General features: G+C 41.8%; 2 protein-coding genes across 5 annotated transcripts in view; one reads left to right on the forward strand and one right to left on the reverse strand.

Moving 5' to 3' along the window:
- dpf3 (double PHD fingers 3) overlaps positions 1-10812 on the reverse strand; it is a 29741-nt gene extending 18929 nt beyond the window's left edge. For both annotated transcript variants that reach the window (XR_012768901.1, XM_075459186.1), the window contains exons 1-3: positions 10726-10812; positions 6917-7030; positions 1264-1424 (exon numbers count right to left, since the gene is read on the reverse strand). Coding sequence is in view for 1 of the 2 variants with exons in the window: in XM_075459186.1 (XP_075315301.1) it covers positions 1264-1424; positions 6917-7030; positions 10726-10763 (313 nt within the window). In the remaining variant the exon portion in view is untranslated. The remainder of the gene's footprint in view (positions 1-1263; positions 1425-6916; positions 7031-10725) is intronic.
- A 955-nt stretch (positions 10813-11767) lies between these two features.
- wdr21 (WD repeat domain 21) lies at positions 11768-17943 on the forward strand. 3 transcript variants are annotated; one of them, XM_075459828.1, is made up of 14 exons: positions 11768-12101; positions 12355-12535; positions 12641-12765; positions 13001-13158; positions 13377-13459; positions 13796-13898; positions 14026-14169; positions 14314-14363; positions 14869-14948; positions 15216-15308; positions 15493-15590; positions 15711-15887; positions 16092-16206; positions 16494-17943. In XM_075459828.1, the coding sequence occupies exons 2-14, from the start codon at positions 12423-12425 to the stop codon at positions 16757-16759; spliced, it is 1605 nt and encodes a 534-aa protein (XP_075315943.1). In that variant the 5' UTR covers positions 11768-12101; positions 12355-12422; the 3' UTR covers positions 16760-17943. The 3 variants fall into 3 exon arrangements, with proteins under 3 accessions (XP_075315943.1, XP_075315942.1, XP_075315941.1); XM_075459827.1 differs by having other exon boundaries at positions 12101-12141; XM_075459826.1 differs by lacking the exon at positions 11768-12101 and having other exon boundaries at positions 12157-12535.
- Positions 17944-17999: the final 56 nt, after the last annotated feature.

Here is a 17999-nt window from a genome sequence, read left to right on the forward strand (position 1 = left end):
GTACAGGTCAGTGTGTTTCAAACTTACTGGAAGCAAGAGCAGTGGAAGTATGGAGTGGGGCCAACTGGCCCTCTTACTTTACATGCTCGCATAACTCTCTTTTCAGTCATATGTCATTATATCCCATGTAAATCATTCCTGTCCACACTAACTTGTTAGATAAATAACTCAGATCAATGTAAAACTTTATCTATAACCCGATCAGGCCTCTCAGGATGGGTGCAAGCTGGACTTGCTCTCTGGAAGACGTGGTCTGCTGACTTGAGTTTCATTACATTTCCAGAACCGAAAGAAAACTCAAGATGCTCCTATTCTCACGAGCCAAACATTGATACAGTGCGTGTGTGAATCTAAATGTGCATGTGTTTGTTTACATGAAGCTTCATGTACAATTTTACTGCATATGGGCCATTTTATTATGTTGATGCGTCTGGGAGTTTTTAAATCGCTGTGCTATTCATTGAATGCATAATTGGCATAAACAACAAAGAGGGATGTTACGGCCAGGCTCAGCAAAGGAAAAGGGAGAGAAACATGAAAATGTAAATGTTGGAATTGATTTAAAATAAATAAATGCAATATTTAGAACTAAAAAAATAAGTTGCAAAAAATAAAGGCATAACTTAAACTGACATTAAGAGCCTATAGGTGTTAAAACAATGAAAATAGCTCAACAAAATTCTTCTTCAGTGGCTATCTCTTAATTCTATGGTTTTTATTTTTGCTAGTTTTTGCCTATATTTCAAACTTGAATCCATAATTGCAAAATGTATTGAGTTTACATGTAATGAAATGTGCAACATATCGTAAACAGACATGCTTTTAGACGTGCTTTCTTTCCCAATAATCTGGCAGCAACTCAATGTGTCAGGGTCGTGAGCACGCTGGCGTGTTCCCAAAACAAATTGTGACAACAATCTTACTAAGTAAGACCTACTGACAGTTATGTGTCACTTTCAACACAACACAAGTCTCAACTGATCCAGTCACATTAAGAAATAGCCATACACAAAAGCAGAGGTCTGAGGAATAAATAACAGCACTGTTCAAGCTTTCCTACCCCATGATTTGACCAAGTCTGTCTGTCGCTCTTGATGATGTCTAAAAAAAGTCGTGTGGAACATCAAAATAGTGTCTTATGTCTGAATGACTGAATAGCCTGCTCGAGAAATTAGCACAAAAATTTATTTCCTAAAACATAGAACTACTTTGTTAATAAAAGCGTGCGTATGCAGCTTTTCTCGCCCTTGCGGTGTTTCTCACCTGGCCGCCGGTGGCGCTTTTCCATCCAGATGTAGCAGTTGTTCTGTGCCACGCCGGTTTGTGAGTCCAAGAAGGGCATACGCACGCTGCGCTCAGCACAGAGGCGGGCATTGTAGCTGCGACAGTGTTCAATGGCCTCCTTATAGAACTGGTCACCGAGACTGGACACAGACAGACAGAGAAACAAGGACTCAGGCTGAAAAAGAACACGGCCGGTAACCAGTCACAGAGATAGAAAAGCAGAAAGGACTTCAGCTATGTATCAGGTTAACTTATATTTATTTCTGCAACGGTTTCCCCATTCATTCAACATCTGTAGTAAATAGAAAAAAAAACATTTTTATGTGGAAATAAAGTTCACCACAACATTATTGTCTTGCTTCTGCCATTGATCAAGGGAGTTTGAAGCATGTCGCTTTGATTTCTGCCTTTTGTGTGATGAGTCATAACTGCTGACCGACCATCTAAATGCAAACAAACGTTTTGGATGGCAATAACATATGGAGGGAGGCTGATGATTTAGTATCACTGGGAAATCAAGGATGAGTGTGTCATAAGCAGCTACTTCTCCCCATATTTTGGCTTAATTTGTTTTGGGAAGTTTGGCTTTGGAAGCTGGTGAGCTGAAAAGTCAACGCAAGCTGAGCTAACATGGAAAAACCTAATGAAAATGATGAGCCATAAGAACAGAAGAAATGCTTCATCCTGTCAAAACGATAGATTAGTGAAAGTGCAAGATCGAAGTCCACACAGCAGATGGGCTTTGCACACACACACTATTGACCAATAAGAGAACATAAATAAGTTTGTGAGCCATTAATAACTTCTAAACTCTGAGGCCAGGACTATTAAACACAGACAGATCAAACCAAGATGAGCTCTCTTTTGTCAAAGACAAAAAACCCCACATACATACAGAAGACCTTGCTGTTTGTATAACGTAAGTAAGAATTTATCCCTTAAGACAGCAGAATTAATCCTTGTGGGGTTACAGTATATCCAAAGCAACAGGGCTGTGTCTGTATCTCTGTTTATGTGCATACATGTTTATCTGCCTGACCATCACCCGCTTCTCCCTGATGGGCTGAGCTGAAATTGGCAGTCTGTGGATATTCTACACAGGCATGTAAGGAATGCCAAGCAGGGCCAAGGCCACGACTCTGGTCGCAATGAATCTCAAAGAGAGTGCGAGGATATGGAAGAGTGGATGGAAAAAGGGAGAAAAGGATGGAAGGGCAGGAGGCTGAGCCGTGACCTATGTATTGCACGAAAAGATGAAGCAGAGCAGGGGTACACACATAAGTGGAGAAGAACGAGGAAAAAAAGGAAAGAAGAAACATGAATATGAATACAAAAAGGGGGAAACTGCAACACTCAACATATGGAAAACAGATCAAGGTTCCCATTATACCCTCTTCTTTACATTTGTAAAATGTGAATTGCACTTTAACTTCGTCTACAGACCCATCTGGACAAAGATCAGAGATTAGAGAGAAACTTTTAAGAGTGGGGGGCTCAAAAGAACCCAACATAAGACATGTTTTCACAATTCAAGCTGAGTGCACAAAATCAAGAGCATGTGGTAATATAATGAAAGCAGAAAAAAGTTGAATTCAAATAAAAATTTTAAAAAAACAACAAAAATCAAATAAGAGGCAGTGATAAGCAATCCTACCAGAGAAGCGGGTATTAAACCTAGGATTTTCTGCTGCCCTGGAAAACTCAAGAGGAGATAAGTGGAACTCCTTTATCACAACAATAAGGTTTTTATGATGTCATCTTTAATCACTTGCTGTGTCCGATTATAAATGTCAAGCAAGATCAAAGGGAACCTCAGAAAGAATTCCGATAGACTGGCTTGGAAAAAATAAACTTTGTGGTGTCATCAAAAGGTTCCGGTTTAGGCAAAGTTAGGCTGTACTAAACGGGCTCGTGGTCCCATACTGGGAACAACACCACAGGGGGAAACACACGAACTAAATCAGCTGCCTTGGTCATATAAAATCTGAAAAAGAATTATGAGACGTCTTCAAACATTTCATTTTTTATTTTGGTACGTTGTGATTATTCTACAATGTCAGCGAGTAAAGTTCCGGTATATTCTCCGGATGCAGAAACAGCTGACCGCTCATGGGATTAGTCAAGTGAGCAAAACGTTCACAGCATCAGAAGTTGGTCACACAAGGTGCTTCTATCTCAAAGTTTGCACCTGAACACTTTTTTTAATGAACAAGTGATGAAGTCCCACTTGATGCTCACTTGGTTGTCTCTGGTATCGCTACGTGATTTCCTTCTTGCGCACGATATGTCTTTTGGGAATTATTTATATTTAAATAACACATTATGCTGAACCTTTCTGTGTGGAGTTTGCATGTTCTGCCCGTCTACGCGTGGGTTCTCTCCGGGTACTCCGGCTTCCTCCCACCATCCAAAAACATGCATGTTAGGTTAATTAGTGACTCTAAATTGGCCTTAGGAGTGAGTGTGAGCGTGCATGGTTGTGTGTCTTGTTTGTCTCTGCGTGGTCCATTTGATGCACTGATGACCTGTCCAGGGTGTACCCTGCCTCTCGCCCAATAACAGCTGGGATAGTCTCCCCCTCGCAACCGTAAATTAGATTAAGCGGGTATAGAAAATGGATGGATGTTATGCAGTCCAAAAACCTCTTGCCAATTTTCAATATTGGACAGAACCAACCTTTAAGGGCTCCAAACCATATACACCAAACCAATATGAAAACATTGCCAGGCAGGACATATTTTAAAAAATGCCTGTACAAGAAGATATAGCTCACCAGTCCAGAAGAAAGCGGCACCGGTTGTTGGCTTAGGGTTATAAGAGCCCATAAAATGTTTCTTCCTACCTTTTAACACAACCAACAGTTCAAATAACTCACTAGCTATATCATAAAAACTAGACACAAAGGTCTGGAGACAAAACATAAGGAGAAACTGTACTAAGTGGGCGAAATAATCTCTGACAATGCTGCACAGCTAACAGGCCGATTGTCAGCTGTCCTGTCTGGAGCGTCTGTGAAAATCTTTCTCTCTGTCTGTCGGCAAAGAGCCATAAAAATATCAAACTGCTCATTGTAAGTATAGATATCTTTCTCCCACACATTTTTTTCTGAAAGAATTCAAAGAGAATCATCATCAGTGAAGCACTCTATTTAAACCATTTATATATTTATTCATGATTTGTAACTATAGTAAACTGGAATCGCTAACATGTAAAAACTAAAAACTTGAAGTGGCTCTCCCATTCGGCACCTAAGTGTTTGGCCTTAAACGCACGTGGTTGTAAGTTGCAGTTTCTTTGTCAAAGAGACCTACAGAAATGAGGAATGCAGCTGGTGCTTTTGGTAACACATGTTTATACAGTATGAGACCAGCAGTCTAAGGGATCCGGTCAAAGGCAATTCTCCAGAAGAGACTTCCTGTCACATAACTCATGCTCCCAGAGGTAAAATGTTATCTCTGCTGTCGCTTTTCGTTGCCTGAACTGAAGTGTGTATGTGGACCCACAGGCATTTCTCGTCATCTTTCTATCCCCATTTTCTTCCCCACACACTGGCTGTATGTTTCTGTCCCATTTCCAACAATAAAGCGTCTGTAAAGCCTCCCCAGGCAGCTTTGCAAACTCTTACATAAGTGAGCTGCTGTGCATTTGTCCGTGTGGTGTTTTCATTACGTGAGTAAAGAAACAGGGTATGTGCATGCCTCCAAGACCATCTGTCTGTGCACTTCGTGTCCTGAGACGTCCTCCCAACCCTCTCAAACCTGATTCGGAAATTCTAAAGCGCCACTGTTTGTACCCATTAGTTAAATGTATGGATGATCACGGTGATAGACCTTATGTAAGTGGAGCTCTGCACGCACGTTAGGCAGCACATTCTTCTTGGACAACAGTTTCCTGGACACTGATGGAATCTACAGTTGTGTGTTTTTTGTGTCAGTGTGTACCAATTTGATTGAATCAATTGCTCCCATACTTGCACAGTGGAGCTTTGTGTGTATGAGAGACAATATTATCGCTGCCAAGTACAGAGGCTACGACGGGCAGAGTGCCATTTCATCAGCTCAGGCCATTTTGTTTACAGGTCAGTCTGCCTAGGTACAAGCTCGTAGACAGAAGAGGTGAGGAGAACCGGATTCTCCCAACATTTCTATCTTTTTCTTGTTTCATCTGTGCTGGACATCAGAGGCCATCACCCTCACAGGTGCCTATGATTCATTCATTCATTCATTCATTCATTCATTCATTCATTCATTCATTCATTCATTCAAACAGAAATCATTCTACCGTTGAGGGGCTGATTTGATTTACAAAAAGAAAAGGAAAAACAGTTGAGTTCCAAAGAAGAGCTTATTGGACATCACAAATATTCAAAGCTACATTTATTCATCAGCCGAGGGGGTTTGGAGGCTCAAGTCAGTCAATGTGTTTGGATGACGGCTGTCAATCTTAATCTCATCTGCCACTGAAAATTAGAGTGTAACTTTCACTCGTAACTCTCCTCCATCTCATCCTCATCTTGCATAGAATAATCAGTCAGTAAAAAACTCATCATCCGCACAGTAATTCAGTCATTTTTCATATCTGTATTCATCTCTCAACACTGTACTCTGGTTCTTTCCTGTTTCTGAAAAGTTCAAATCCAACACTGTTACATATGATGTGTTACCTTTAAAGCTGGCACACCTGTTTGGTTTGATTACATTTTTAACCATTTTTATAATAATCTCCTCGCGATCTATTAAAGCAGAAATGCCAATTTAGCCATTTTGTAGCTCCGCATTTGCAAATTTAATGTTTGACACTTTTTTTCCTTTTTTTTTAATGTTATGTCACAGTTTGACCGTCATTCAGTTAGCACAGTGAGCTAAATCATTTAAATACTGCGAGACATTTTCTGGGTCAACTGACTGACCCAGCTGAGATTAAAACACCCATGAGACCATGACTGGCCTTTAAGGGACTGACAGACAGTTATTTTGATGGACAAATTTGTTATTTGTAAAATAAAAAAAAAACAAGTATCCCTTTTAAAGTGTTGATTCTGCGTCACATAGGTTACATAAACGTAAGGCTTCTTCATCAATGTGCCCCTTAAGATCAAGTAGATTCATTTGTCTTACTCTGCTTCCAGTAGGAAGTGCGTGTGTAGTCTAAAACACACACACACACACAGTCTGGGTCAATCTGCTCTGTCATTGTTACTATTATTGTCAGTTCCACTTTATATCATAGTACACAAACAGCCTACAACACACATACAGGCCCCCTGGTAATGGCTTTCTTTGGCTGATGTTGGCTGTGATTTCTGAGGTGTAAAACATGTTGATATTATGTATTGAGTGATATGATTTATGACTAAAAATAGATAAATATATATACTATATTAAAGTTAAATTGAAAGGGGTAAAATGATGGGATCAGTGTAAATCAATTTTCCAATAATATACTCAACGATATGGGAAATACCTAAATGTATTTTGGAATACACCAAACCCCTTTGTCGTCTTAATTCAGGCATTTTCATCTGTTAATGCTGATAATCACTCATTTTCTGACGTTTTCATAAAACTCCTCTAAACCATTATTACTCTGAAGTTATGAGTGTAGGAAAAAAAAAAAAAGGAGAAATTCTCACCATGGTGTCACCTCACAGCGAGAAGGTTCCCGGTTCGCATGTCTGCTGGGGCCTTTCTGTGGAGCTGCCATGTGGGTTGCGTGGGTTCTCTCCAAGTACTCCGGCTTCCTCCCGCTGTCCAAAAACATGCATGATTGTTAGGTTAATGGAAGATTCCAATAGAGAGTGTGTCTGTGTGACCTGTCCAGCGTGTCCCCAAATTGTCACCAAATGATAGCTGAGAAAGGCTCCAGCATCCCCACATCCCTGAACAAGATTAAGTGGGGATGAAAAATGGACTGGTGGTTTCATGAATTTCATGATGTATAGATAGGACCAACACAGTCTAATGGATATTAATATCTGCTTTTATAAATACAAGACTCAAATGCAAACTATAATAAACAGTAGATGTACTTCAAAGTTTGAACATTTCTTAAATATCTATTTTTAAGAAAAATACTTTAATTTCTTTCTATTATTTCATGTTTTCTGACAAATTACTACAGAAATACTCATATAAGACTAACGAGCTAATATTGTTAGTAATACCTAAGTAGCAGCTCTCTTGAGTATATTTTAAATATAAGTATATTCAGTAGTTGCTTAATTAATCATTCATCTCTGCTGCATGCTGCATTTTGTCAAAATTTTTCTGTGCTGTAGCAGTATATTTGCTTGGCCAGCTGTACATTCATCAACTTTCAGATTATTATTGCCGCACAAATATGCAGTTTCTTGAAGAAAACTTTCAAGTTTGGAAAACTAAACAATCTCACTGATGTTTGAGCTGAGCTGAGCTGATGAGAGGCGGGGTGTCACAGATTACGGAGCCGCAGAGCCTCCCAACATTTAATCCTCAGCATTCAGAACACTTAATCGGCAGCAGTGTATGGGTATCTAGATCTTTTTAAATGTTCTAATATCTGCAGATATGAACACAATAAACACATAGTGATGTTGTAAAGAAACAAAGGAGGATGGCCACAAATTGGGCAAAAGTAAGATCGGGAAAATTAAGTCCAGCTCTGGCTTTGAATAAGTAAGAGGCCTTGGAGGAAGTAGAGAACAGTGGGACTGCATGTGGTTGCTGATAGCTGTCTTTGTGGGACTTGGTAGACTAAGCACTGGGTGAAGCAGAGAGGGGGCTGAATTAGGAGGACAAGGGGGGCGATAAGGTAGAGTGGCAGGGGAGACTGGGGGTGGATGAGGTCTGACATGTCCTGAGGCACACGTGTTCCCTTTCAAACCCTGTCACACTCATTTTCTCTCAAACACACGGATGTGTGTATGCCCAAGCACACACATGTCCTTGCACAAAAAGGCACACAAAGGGAGTGAAAAAGGAAGGAGTGTTGCAGAGGGGAAACCCAGAATCAGATGATCTGTTGTTGTTTGGCCATGGAGGGGGTGAGTGTGCGGAAGGGGGTGAAAGAGTGGGAGCTGAACGATAGCTGGTTTCATGTCAGTGTGGGATCACTGGATTAAAATGGGGGGGGGGGGGGAGGTGTCCAGTAACAGACACAATGTAATAAGTGAAGAATACCACACCAAATGAGAATACCATAGATACCCTGCGCACCCAACACAAGTCTCACACATAAGCATGAGGTGGGGGGGGAAATGTGCCACTTCCATGTGCAGAACAGATAAAAAAAGAGATTAATCACTGCATGGGGCTTTCTATGTAAAAAAAAATGTCTCTGGGTATATAATTCCTTAAGCCTGGAAACCATTCTGGGACATTCCCATTCCCTGAGCTCGATTAGACAAAGGCCAGGGTTCACCCCCGTGCTGTGGGTGTAGTATAAAATGTATGCATTAGGCCTAAATACAGCCAGACAGACACCCCCCACCACCTCCATCACTCACTCCCGTTCCAACAAACTTGGGGGAGGGGCGCACGGCTGCACATGTATGCAACAAACACGCGGAGTCCCAAACACATGAACTCCCCCTCCTGATCTCTTTTACATCTCAGCTCACGTCCGCTCAGTCCTCGTGCACGCACAACCAAACCATTTCCCACCTGAGCTCCTTCTCACATTATACACCCAAAACCTAATCACGAAACAGCAGCAGGACATGTAATACGCACATCTCTGCATATGAATTACACTGCTGATTTGAATACTTCTCATGTCAGCCCCTCATTCAGTCCCACTGCCTCCCAGGTTTGAATCACAAAGACGTCTTTGTGTAAATGCTAGTTTAAATCAGCCAAGAAAATATGCATTGCTAAACACGTTTGAGCCGAGTAAGCCAGACGTATTTACTGCCAGGTGCTGATGGTTAGAATTCATCTTTCAGAGAAGAGGAGGCAGGATTATTACCGCCTCCTCACGGAGTGTGTGTATGATTTACCGTCCACATCCTGCAGACAGATGAGCAGTGGGGTCTATTGTTTCGAACACTCAAAAGTAGACCACATTACACCTCAAAAGGTTGCCAATATTCTCCCCCCACAATCATCTCACATAGAGTTTGGATTATAATGTTACCTCTATGCATTTATGTCTGTTAAGATAAATGGAGCCCTGCTCCAGATATACACATAGGCACATTGTTTTCCCTTTTCGCAGCTATTACGTGGAGGTGTGCTGCCCATGAAGGACAGATGGGACCCCCCACCGACCCCTTCTCAATCCTCCCTCTGCCCCAGCATCAGTCTCTCTTTCTTAACATCCACCTCTCTCTGAACAGATGGATCCAGAAAAATACCGGGACGCTGCTAATCTGCTGAGCTACGTGCCCAACTGCAGACACACAAAAGCAAACACATAAAGTATACTCTCAACATCCTAATCTGTTATGATGGAATACAACAGCTTAAAGGTTTTTTATTTTTTTTAGTATTTATTGAAAACAAAGGGGCTCTACAAAACAAGAGCATTGTGGGGACTGCAGGGGACATTTACCCCCCTTTTTTTTTCATTAAAAAAGAAAATCCAGAAAGTAACTGTCCTCATATTATTGGCTCTAAAAGAAGTGATGCTAATGGCAGCTGGAAACTGCACGTGAACAACATCAGATGTAAATGTTAAAAAAAAGAGCATCTTCATTCCAGTAAAAGCATGTATTGATTACAAGATTTGATAAAGCTTCTTGCACAATACACCTTGTACTAACTGTCAAACTCTGCACATCCCACATGACAAGCTGTCAGCCAGCAGGGAAACAAGCAAGCGTGTAAAATTAAAGTTGGGTTGTTTGAACATGAGGTTTTTTGGGGGGTTTTTTGTTCTCTTTCTTTTTTTTATTTATTTTTTTACTTATTTTCTTTCTAAAACTGGTGTTTACAGGGATCACAAAAATCGCGCATTGCTGGTTTTCCTCTACATGCATGAATCGGTGTGAATTGCCTATCCTAACCTGGTGTGCATGAATTTGACAAGGTCAAAGAAAAAAAAAACAAAGAAAAAAAAACTTCCCTCAGCAAGCATCAAGCAGAAGCTTTGCGGCATTACTTGCATTGAAATTTGACTCTCCAATGCAAACTTCTGCCAGTCGCTTCTTTCAAATCAACCGTGCACAACTTCCTACGTGAAACCAAGTGCACGAGAGAGAATGTGTGCGCGCGGGCTGGACCATAAGTCTTTTTCTCCACATACTGTGCAGAAGTGCACGCTTTTGTATTAGTATTGCGCAACCCTCAAAAGTAGGCAACGGTAACTGAAGACTGCTCAAGTGCACGGCAAATGTGTTACATGTAGCACACTCATTAAGAGAAAAAAAACATATATAAATAAATCGCCGTATCTGCATATAGTCAAACGATGCGATGCTTCAATAACAGAAAAGAAAGAAAGAAAAAAAAGGAATATACTTACGATTTTAAAGGATTATGAATGACAGTCGCCATCTTCATGCAGGACTGTAACGCAATAATCCAAATCTCGGTGTAGTTTGGGACCTTTGTGAAAAAAAACACAACAGCCAATGCTGTCCTGTCCACTGTGCTGCCTACCAATACAACACCAGCATCAAGACATTAGGCGTGGCCTCAAGGAAATATGTCAACAGACCCCACATTGGAGTCATCGCGAAATTAAGTTGATTTAGCTTTATTACGCGAAAGCGACCAGTTTTAAACAACGTGACTGCTATATATATGGTACAATATTCATTATGGGGTTTTTTGTGTGTTTTGTTGGATTCGGTGCTTTGAAGTTCTTTATCAATAATGCAACAGCCTATAAGTTCATTTGTTTTTTATTCTACCACTGACCAAAAGTCAGTCAAGTTCGTGGAGTTCACATGTTGAACAGGTGTGAACTATGTGTTGTGTTTTCATGTCAAATATCCGTCAATCTGGTAAATGGAAATTATTTCTAACGCGCTGCATATGCTGCATTCGAAGTCCCCTCTGACGTCCGAGACCACAAACAAACTGGCTTCTACATTTTGCTTTGTTGCTCTGTTATTGACACTTGTTGGCTGTCATGTAAGTCACTAGGCTTGCTTGACAAACAGATTAGGTAAAAAAAAAAAAAAAGGCTAACGGTGTTTTGTCTTAAGTGTGATTAATCAAGATTAATAAATTAATAAATAATAGATTGTGTTTTTCCTGGGCAAGTTGCCCACTTTGAGTAATGAGGTGGAATTTTGAAGTCAGTGCTGAGATAACCCAGTTACCGGCAGGGATATACAGCTTCTTGTGGCAATTTCTTTTCAAGAAAAAAAGTCCAATTTTGGAAATCCTGACTTCCCTTCTGCTAAAAATGCAGCACTGTCTGACTAAGAAAGTAACCAATGAATGTCTAAAACGACAGAGCCCTCTTTTGAGAAATCAGCCAATGGATGACACGCAAGGCGGGACAACATGGAAGGAAGTTAAGTTGCATTTGATGACAACTGGGATAACAGAAGGTTTAACCTGCAACTTGGGAAAAAAAATTAAATGGCTAAAAATAAAAAACTCCAAAAGTTATCCCCATCGGTCAGCCAGGAAAGTTTTTCATCTCACATGACTTCTCTATGCAGGGGCTTGCATATTAAAATGAAAAATATTTCTTGATACTCTGTTCTCGAACAATTATTTTTTTAAAACAATATTTTGCTCTTTTTAATATTCGTCGACCATCTCAGTTAAGGGAACTATATGACTATTTACTATTGTTTGTTCAAGCAATAGAGAAAACCTGGGGGTAGTGATGTTTTCCCCCACTTCGCGCTTTCAAAGCTCAAGTTGTTTCCCATTTTCGAGGTACATGGAATACTGTTTTTTTTTGTGTGTGTGTGAATCGGTAAGCTCAGCAGGCTTGAGTACTATAGTCGTTTTTATCAGTTTGTTGAGAAATATAAGCTTGTTTATCTTGAACTTTATTCATTGGTCTATTGGAACACTTGTCTATATAACTCACGTTGAAAATCCAGTAAATATATATTAAACGTGCTTAGATAAGTGTTTAGCTAACATTGCTAACTAAGCTAACAAGTAAACACGTTGCACGTTGTAGACTCTTGCAGGAGTAAATGAAGAACAACGTGGTATGACAACCCTGATTTGGGGATTTAAGGAAAAGGGATGAAGAAGTGGAACTGGCGAGAAGGTAGACGACCGCACAAGCGCCGAGGTGCTGGTCAACGCCATGGATGGTACAGGGGCAACCGGCAGATGTCAGGACGCGACGAACAGTGGTAGTTATATTAAAGAGAATGTGGTCTGCATATACAGTGCTTCATACCAAAAATGCCTCGGATCCTATGATTGATACTGATTTTTAACGTATTTTCTGTTGACAGGTATGGACATAATGATGCTGGACCATCAAACAGATCAACCCAGAGGAGATATGAGAGCCAGTCTGCCTCTGCTTCTCTGCCCCAACCTTCCTCATCTTCCTCTAAATCAAGCAGCACAGCACCAGGTTTGTACCCAACTCCACCCTCTGTCAGGGACTTTAGGAAAAAAAATAGTAAAGGAGACCCACCAGAAGGCTCTAGAACAGAAATACTGTGGTGGCCTCATGGGAGCAATTTGGCATTTTATCAGATTCAGGATTCAGCGACGAGCTGATTGTGAGGAATATTGCAGCAATAAGCTTTGCAAATGAAATCAAAGTAGGATGTGAGTGCTCAGTTGACCTCTTTTGCTTCTGTCAGAGTTGCCAGGTTTCTACTTTGACCCTGAGAAAAACCGCTACTTCCGTCTGCTGCCTGGACACAACAACTGCAACCCGCTCACCAGAGAGCAGCTGCAGGAGAAAGAACGAGAGAAGCAGAGACACAAGATGTTGGCAGAGGATGAGAAACTAAGAAAAGTAAGTCTTTGAAGGTCTGCGAGGAAAAACTATTTCTTCCCTTCTCTGTTATTGTTTGTTGTACTTGAAGATCCAGCCCTGCTTCATTGCTCCTGCCCTGCCACACGGACAGATTTTGCATTCAAGGAAAGACCCTTGCCGAAAGCATGCATACACATTCTGGGATCCTGGTTTTCATGCAAGTGAAGTGACAGGGCAAGTATCTTGTTCTTTTACAGAAAGCACCCCGAAAAGGGCTGAACACTTCACTGCTGCTGCAGAAAAGACATGTTGGGCTGCTACCTGAGAACTCCTACTGCAGGTAGTAGACCACTGCTGTGTGCATATTTGCTTCATATCCCCCAGCTGTAAAGCATTACAGGATCCAACCCCAACAGACCAAAGGCCAACTTCAATGCTAATCAGTTCTGTGTGTGTAGAGTGAGTTTTCCTTTGGAGCTTTGTCGGCAGCTAATGGCGATGCTAATCAGTCTTGGCGTAGGATTTTACAGTTTGATCTGTGGACAAGCCAGATGATTTCTCCGAAAAAGAATAAAGACTAACCATGCATGCTCACAAGTATGTAAACTATTGTCGCGGGGGCGATCGTCTGCAGACATCACTAATGGGTATTGCTATGGTTACAACTGGTCCTCAGGCTCATCCATGAGGTGAAGGTTAGTGGAATGAGACGCCACAAACTAGAGATCCAGAGCACAGACAACAGCAGCCCAAACACCGACAACTTCAGACTCATAGTGGTGAGAAGACACACACACACACACTCATGGGAAACACCCTGGACCTAATATATCACCTCAGACTATAGATATTTTATTGTGCGTGACTTGTTGCGTCTTGATCCTCCTACTTCCTTGTCTCTCTCAGGGGGATTCCGCTTGTGAGCGAGTGTTCACGGTCAACGACGTCTCTCACGGCGGCTGCAAGTACGGCATCATGAACTTCAGCAGCAGCAGCCGGGGCTCTCTGTCTGTGGAAATGTGTGACAACCTCTACTTCACCAACCGCAAGGTGGGAGTATTTCACCAGCGCTGAGGCACTTACTTTGTGCCTGATGTGTAGATTTATCCCGAATCCCCCTAGAGGCCCATCTCAGAGCAACACTCTAAAGTCTGTTCGGTCCGTTGTCTTGATATTAATGTCTCTGTGTTTCAGGTGAATTCCATCTGCTGGGCCTCGGTCAACTACCCGGATTCTCACGTTTTGTATCCTTCCTCAGCTGAAGTAGTGCTCTTACTCAGCTCAGCTCAGCTCAAACACTTCATGTGAATTACTTCGTATCCACACAAAGCAGTAATTTCCTACAGTTTTCCAAAGATAAGAACTTTCAGACAGTAAATAGAACGATGCCTCAGCTCTGTTAGGCACGTGGCTTGAAATATGGCAGATTCCTTGTTGTGACGGCAATATGTCTGGTAGATTTAAAACGTTTTTGAAGCAAAGGTATGTGAGACAACAGTAATATGTAGTTTAGAATATTTTTTTTTCCTGAGAGGTTGATTGTAAATGATGCCATTCTGTTCGAAACTCTTCTTTAAGCATTACGTTTGAACTGTTTTACATGTGTTCCTAACGCGCTTGTTTTTATGTTGGACTCGTTGTAAGAGTGAAAAAAACCCACAAATGAAACAAAAAAATAATAATAATAATAATCTAACCAGTGCTCGGTGATGGCAGCCTACATTTTCCTTGACTGAACCCCTCGAACAGGCTGTGTCTGGTGGGAGCAGCGGACACCCCCGGCTGCGTCAGTTTACTCCCCGCTTCCCTCTTCAGCAACTCTAACCCAGGTTTGTCTCACGCCGTTTGGGATGTTCACTTTGGATTTGTGTCGCCATTTATACAGCCACGCCCTACAATTCTGGTAAAACATGTAGTATTCATCTGATAAACATCTTCCTTTGGCTCAATCTCTGCAAAGTTTTGATTCATAGATTTATTTTTTGGGGGGGGGTATTTGTTTCAAAGGGCTTTTTTAAAATTTATATCAAGCTTAGGTATCCTTGCATGGTTTGTAGAAACTCTTGTTTTACTTACCTCTCACTCTCTCTTCTCAGATCAGCCTGGGATGCTGTGTAGCTTCAAGATATCCACAGCTTGGTCTTGTGCTTGGTGCCTCAATCCTCAGTTTGACAAGACCTTCAGCACTGGTCAGTCGCACGGTCATTCTGTTTCTTGCACCTGATCAGATCTGATAACCACCAAGCCTCTATAGATGCGGAAGGTGTTCAGCTGTAGCTGCGTGGTAGTGCTGGTGAATCATCGTGTGGAATACTCCGTGATGAGCATTATTGACGGGACTTGTGGTTGTCATGTTTCTGCGTGCGTTTCCAGGCCTGTCTCGGAGGGTCATTGTGAAAGATGCCGAGACGGGACGAACGCAGACGTACAGCGTTGGCAGCGATGTCTTGGCTCAGCAGTTTGCCCTCAGGGTGAGGCAGTTGTTATTCCAACTTCATTTAGAGTCGATGTAGATTCACTGTATGCCGTTTTTATAACGTGGCCGAGAACAACTCCAAGCAGAAGGAAATATAATACCGTCATGTGCCCAGGTTCCCGTCCTGTTTAACGGATGCAGATCGGGGGAGATTTTCAGCATCGACCTCCGGCAGCGCGGCCGCAGGGATCACAGCTGGAAAGCCAAGCGCTTCCATCAAGAATCGGCCATCACCTCCGTGCGAGTCTTGCAGGATGAGAACTACCTCCTGGCTGCTGACATGCTGGGCCAGGTCAGATTATTATATTCAAATGAGTCCTCCTCCTAAACTGTTGATGACTTATTTTGGTTTCCGGTGATAGCGATGCGTTTTTAATCAATATCGTATTCATGATGCTCTGGTCCTGCGATTTGGATAGCGACAGGAAGGAATTGTTTGGAAAAGCTAAGAGACTGAATCGTTTTGAACCTAACCGCTTTTTGAACCGATGCGCAGATCAAGCTGTGGGATGTACGAGTGACAAAGCCAGTGCAGGAGTATAAAGGACATTACAATGAGCATGCCTACCTTCCCATCCATGTCAATGAGCGTGAAGGGCTTCTGTTGGCAGGTAGGAGACTAAAATGAATCTGTATGGAAAGCCAAAAGCACCATCATTTGTTTTCCCTCATTAAAAGGTTACAGAAATGTTTTGTGGTTATTCCAAACAGACGGAGGGGCTTAACTGCTGTAAAACTTGACTTTTTTTGCTAAGGGCATAATTTTAATGCAAATTATATGAAGAAAAACAACTGTCAGATTATGTCTCTTTTGGCTTCCCATATTTAGTTATACTCACTAAGATTTAAACGATGCCAGACGTCCACTGTTTAACTGACTCGCCTTTACTTCCCACAGTGGGTCAAGATTGCTACACGAGGCTGTGGAGCCTAAAGGACGGCCACCTTCTGCGGACCATCCCGTCCCCTCATCCAGCTGCAAACGACATGATCCCAAGCGTCGTCTTCTCCTCCAATTTAGGCGGCTGCAGGGGTCTCCCAGGGCTGCTCATGGCCGTCAAACACGACCTGTACTACTTTCCGTACAACACCGACTACCAGGAGGGAGGAGAGGTGGTGGCCGGACTCGAGGAACAGAGTGGAAATGCCTTTTCTAACAGATGACCGTTTTCATTTTTTTTTTTTTTTTCCCAGATGAATAAGGGGTGTTTAAAATTGTGCTTTGACTAACTCATCAGCCAATATGCAGTCCATTTAAAATAAGTTCCGACGACTCCTGGGTGCTGTCAAAATGTTGAAATTAATGCTGTCCTATGCCGCCTTCAACACCTTTTTGTTGTTCTTAATGGAAAACTTCACGAGGCCGGAGGAGAACTCGTGGGGACTGACGGGGCAACTTAGTCAGACTCCACTTTGACTGTGCTGTGCGACCGTTTCTGCTGTGGTGAACTCGCATGATCTGAAGCCGGACTACAAAGCGTGGATCTTCGGCCCTGGATACTTTTTAAAGGCAGCAAAGTAACTTTTTTACAGCGAGCGGAGCGGTTTTTCAGGGTTTATGTTTTGTTTTTTTTCCTCGACTCGACCTGAATGAAATCTGCAGAGTTTAGATGCCTCCGGTTGCGTTTTAAGTCCATTTGTGATCAGATCTCCTCAGATGCATGTTAATGTCAGGCGTAAAAAGAGCCGTGGACGCCCAACCCCGTGCAATCTTTAACCTTTTTTTTTTTTGTTGCTTTCAGTTTATAGAAAAGTGGGCAACACTGTGAAAAATATCACTTCATCCGATTTAAAGGTCCCTTTATGTTCATTTTACACCACTCCTTGTTCCAGATTAGAAGTGTTGGTGCTTCTAAACACCAGTATGTCACCTTGGTTCTCCTTTATTTTCTTTTTTTTTTTAATGCCATTTCCTTTAAAGTCCCAACTAGATTGATGATTTTATACAAAACGATGGCCCATCCTTTTGTATATCGCTGCAGCAAATAATCGGATGGCACCTTTACATGTACTGAAGCACCTTTTTCGTGTTGCGAGAATTCAACCAGTGACCACTTTGGATGCTTTCATTCACTCAGTTAGGAATCTTCTTTATCCAAAATAAAGACTGGACTGGAAAGATGGCCTAAAAATTACATTTGAATCTCAGAGGAATGTTCTTTTTTTTTTTTGACTACAGAAGTGCTGCGTTCTTCCAGAAGTGCACTTACTTGCGACATGGCTGCCGATGATTTAATAGGGATTTAGGATGATAGTAATCCAATTTTAAAAGCAATGATCTGTGTGGGTTGTAAATCATTGTGCTTTCTAACTGTCATGCCGTGGTCCGAGAATAAATCTTTTAGAGAACATGCTCACCAGTTGCATCATTGTTGCGCTGCAATGACACACACACACACACACA

Source organism: Odontesthes bonariensis, chromosome 24, assembly GCF_027942865.1.
Source record: "Odontesthes bonariensis isolate fOdoBon6 chromosome 24, fOdoBon6.hap1, whole genome shotgun sequence".
Taxonomy (NCBI): domain Eukaryota; kingdom Metazoa; phylum Chordata; class Actinopteri; order Atheriniformes; family Atherinopsidae; genus Odontesthes; species Odontesthes bonariensis.